The 3,407-nt window shown below is 34.8% G+C and overlaps 1 protein-coding gene across 5 annotated transcripts; it reads right to left on the reverse strand.

Moving 5' to 3' along the window:
• Nucleotides 1-588: 588 nt before the first annotated feature.
• Nucleotides 589-3,174, reverse strand: LOC128237431 (baculoviral IAP repeat-containing protein 7-B-like). Of its 5 annotated transcripts, none has more exons than XR_008261605.1 (3): nt 2,729-3,174; nt 1,788-2,118; nt 590-1,213 (listed from the first exon to the last, which is right to left on the reverse strand). XR_008261605.1 is itself a non-coding variant. In XM_052952966.1 (3 exons), exons 1-3 carry the CDS (start codon nt 2,825-2,827, stop codon nt 1,014-1,016), a joined length of 624 nt encoding a protein of 207 aa, XP_052808926.1. In that variant the 5' UTR covers nt 2,828-3,174; the 3' UTR covers nt 590-1,013. The 5 variants fall into 5 exon arrangements, 3 of the variants coding, with proteins under 3 accessions (XP_052808925.1, XP_052808926.1, XP_052808927.1); XR_008261604.1 differs by having other exon boundaries at nt 1,788-2,181; XM_052952966.1 differs by having other exon boundaries at nt 1,788-2,181; nt 2,798-3,174.
• Nucleotides 3,175-3,407: the final 233 nt, after the last annotated feature.

Consider the following 3,407-nt stretch of genomic DNA (forward strand, 5'->3'; position numbering starts at 1 on the left):
TCAATTTCATACGAAACTGGGATGAAGAAGACTAACTTTGGTTTGATCATGGGCGCTGGTTCCTAAGCTTCAAGTATTTGCACCAAAGGTAGAGCAAAAGTATCATATAGTTGTGCCGACTTGTGGGAGCATCAGAGGGCTCAGGTGATTGTGAATTTGACAATTGTATACACCAACACCAATTTAGAGCCATATTGACAATACTTTACATCATTTATACAAATCAATACAAATGACACCTCTGAAGCCGGTGTAACAAATTTCATAAGTATCATTCATAGGTCACGTTGTACATGCGGAAGTTTAATCCGATAATATAATAGTTTAAAATACTATGGAAACTACTAGGACAAGTCTAGTTACTAAATGTTTTTCACGATGACTGTCTTAAGATCCACATCATTTTGGCCTAAAACAGTTGTCCCCGCTCGAAAGTTTCCTACTGTTTCGCTATCATGATTCATCAAAAAGGGTTTCTGAAGCGACACTTAACATTGCGAAGAACTTTTCTTTCCTCACGCTTATTTGAATACGAGTTGATGAAATATAATTTTCAAAACAAACAACAACCTCAGGCTATGTATGTACATATATTTGATTTTAGCATACTTTCGACAATTATGACAATGTCAAAATGAATGTCATATTTATGATTGTGTCACTGTAGCTTGCCAAGTCGAGTTCATGATGAAGCGTCAAACAAATATAACACCGTACATAGTTATAAGCATTGGCCATGTTTCAACAAAAGGTGCACATTTGTTCTTACATGCATTTACAGATGTATTTGGTGATGTTTTATTATTGCTGTACACATGCCCTGTTTACATCAACTGAAATTATTTTTTATCTCTAAAACTACGGCAGTTCAATTACTGACAAGGGTAGTCTCTCGGGTTTCTTATTATCTTAAATTTCTTCAGGCTCTGTTGATACGATTCGTCTCCTGTTCTTGACAACGGATAAACTTCATTCGGCATGATGGTAATGTAATGAGATGTTTTCAATGTCCATTATGCTCTGCGAACACGAATAGAGCCCTCGATTTTCCGCCGACATACTGGACAGTTAGCAAATGTCGCAGCACAGTTCTCACATGTAACCAAATGGCTACAAGGACGAAACAGCACAACCGTTTCACGTTCCTTGCATATTATACAGGTCATACTTCTTCTAAGTTTCTCATTTTCAGCTCTCAACCTAGCAACTGCTTCTGTAACAAAAAATAGTTAAATCAGTGTATCGGATAGTACGTTTTTAATGAACTATTTTGTTATTTAAATGAACTGACCATAAAGTTATAAGACAGTAAGACTTTTACTTGTTAAATTCGTGTATCCCCTGTGAATTGCAAGCAGTAATGTATTACCATAGCAAACATTAAAACTTATAGGCAAAAATCCAACATGTAGCACCGTCGCGGAGGTTGGTGAATATTATTGTTCCACACAAAAACAGTATGAGCAACATCACTGTTAAACAAGAAACACAGCAATTTTGTCCTGTATATTAAGAAGTATTTCATTTTGTCACATTATTTTTAATCAATTGGGTTATAAACATATTCTTGCATAGAAAATCCCTTCCTCTGACAGGTAGTCTGGTGTTACAATTTGAAGTTTTCTATTGATTTAAGATGTATGGCTTTTGAGGCCGTATCTCTGTAACTTGTCTGGCTATTGTCGATCCCTCAAACACGTGACTTTTGTTACAGAAAATAAGCACTTACAGGGTCGAATACATCAATAAATAAGTATTTTATATTTTTTACATCGTTAATAGTATACCTCTCTTGCGTCCTGTGGAATTTTCTCTATTGTCAGATTCTGGAAACGATCTGACTAAATCATGTGTAAAACGAGACAAGTCAATTGTGTTTCTAAGATGATCACCCCATGCATCGGTGGAACATTGCAGTTGGTGGATTATGTGGAGACGTGATATGATTTGATATAGCAGGTTGTAAATGCGCCAGCAGCTGTGCCTGACCCCGCATTCGTAACACTCTACTTCAACGTTGTTGCCGGAGTAAAATAATCCATTGGCTGTAAGTTTTATGCAGATTACCGTCGGCACACATGGGAAGGAGGAAACAGTCCAAAGGCGATTGCGTTTAAACTGCAATGAGTTTAAATCCTGGTTAACAACGCGAATGCGACATACCCCAGTCTGGTGACAGCACTGAAACATTTGTATGAGATCGGAAAATGCGTTGTTCACTTTTCCATTAAATCGAAGCCACATTTTGAAACGCATTTTTGTTATATTTTTAATTGTCTTCTCTGCATATTCTAGCAATAACATTAATAAAGTAAACCAGATCATTATAGAAATTATATCCAGTATTCGAGAGAGTCGAGACAGTCGACCACTCGGACTCTATGTCTAATATGCTATGACTTTCATTCCCTGTGTGCTGCATGACAGTTATATATACTTTTCTTTGGAAAGGGCCGTAACTGATGTTGGAAAACTCGTGGCCCAATCGTTTTGCATGTCCTTTTTATATGAACGCAAGCTTTGTTACATTTCACTGTTTTTGTTTCTTTGTTGTTATCATCATCATCATATAAATTAAATATGTAAATATATCGTCATGCAATAAAATATGTTTAAACTAAATATACTTAAAAACAGTTATGCTAGTGTTTAAGATTATTCATCCGTAAACATGATGAAGTTTAAAAATAGAAACAAACTATGTGCTTAATTTAGAACATAATTATACCTATCCATGAGTTATGATATACAAGGATGTAAAATACACAATATGAATTCACTATCTTTTTTAACACACCGTTAACATTTCCATATTCGCAAAATTCATTTTGTTAGTCCTTGTTTCGTCTTTTTTCCAAAACACTATTGCATGAATTTGTGGTTTTCAAAGTGATGCATCCGTAAACATGACCAAGTTTAAAAATAGCAACAGGCAATGTCCTTCATTAAGAACATACACCTATAAATGGGTCAAAAGTCATGATATACCAGGATGTACAAACACACAACGTATATGTACTATCTGAGTTTTAAAGAACACTGTTAACATTTCCAAATTCACAAAATTCATTTTGTAAGTTCTTGTTTAGTCCTTTTTCTAAAACACTCAAACATGAATTTGTGGACTCACAAAATAGGACTGAAATCCGAAGTTTGTCCTTCCAAGAAGGAAGTTACCCGCCTTTAAGACCAAGTAAAATTACTATTAGGTTACTGAACTCGTTCATTTAGGTAAGGAATATACGTTTCTTATCGAAATACATTTTGCAAAATAAATAATTATGTGTGGACTGTTTTATCATTCAGTGAAATACACAACCATTTTATTGATTATATGTTTCTAAGGGAAGGAATATGTAAAACATGCATCAATATTGTTAACTTTTTTCAGTGAATCACTGTGCTCA

Source organism: Mya arenaria, chromosome 6 (genome assembly GCF_026914265.1).
Source record: "Mya arenaria isolate MELC-2E11 chromosome 6, ASM2691426v1".
Taxonomy (NCBI): Eukaryota; Metazoa; Mollusca; class Bivalvia; order Myida; family Myidae; genus Mya; species Mya arenaria.

Coding starts and splice junctions, on each gene's coding strand:
- LOC128237431 (XM_052952965.1), bottom strand. CDS start 2,325: ATGATCTGGTTTACTTTATTAATGTTATTGCTAGAATATGCAGAGAAG. Junction 1,214..1,787: donor TTCCACAGGACGCAAGAGAG/GTATACTATTAA, acceptor TTTTTGTTACAG/AAGCAGTTGCTAGGTTGAGA.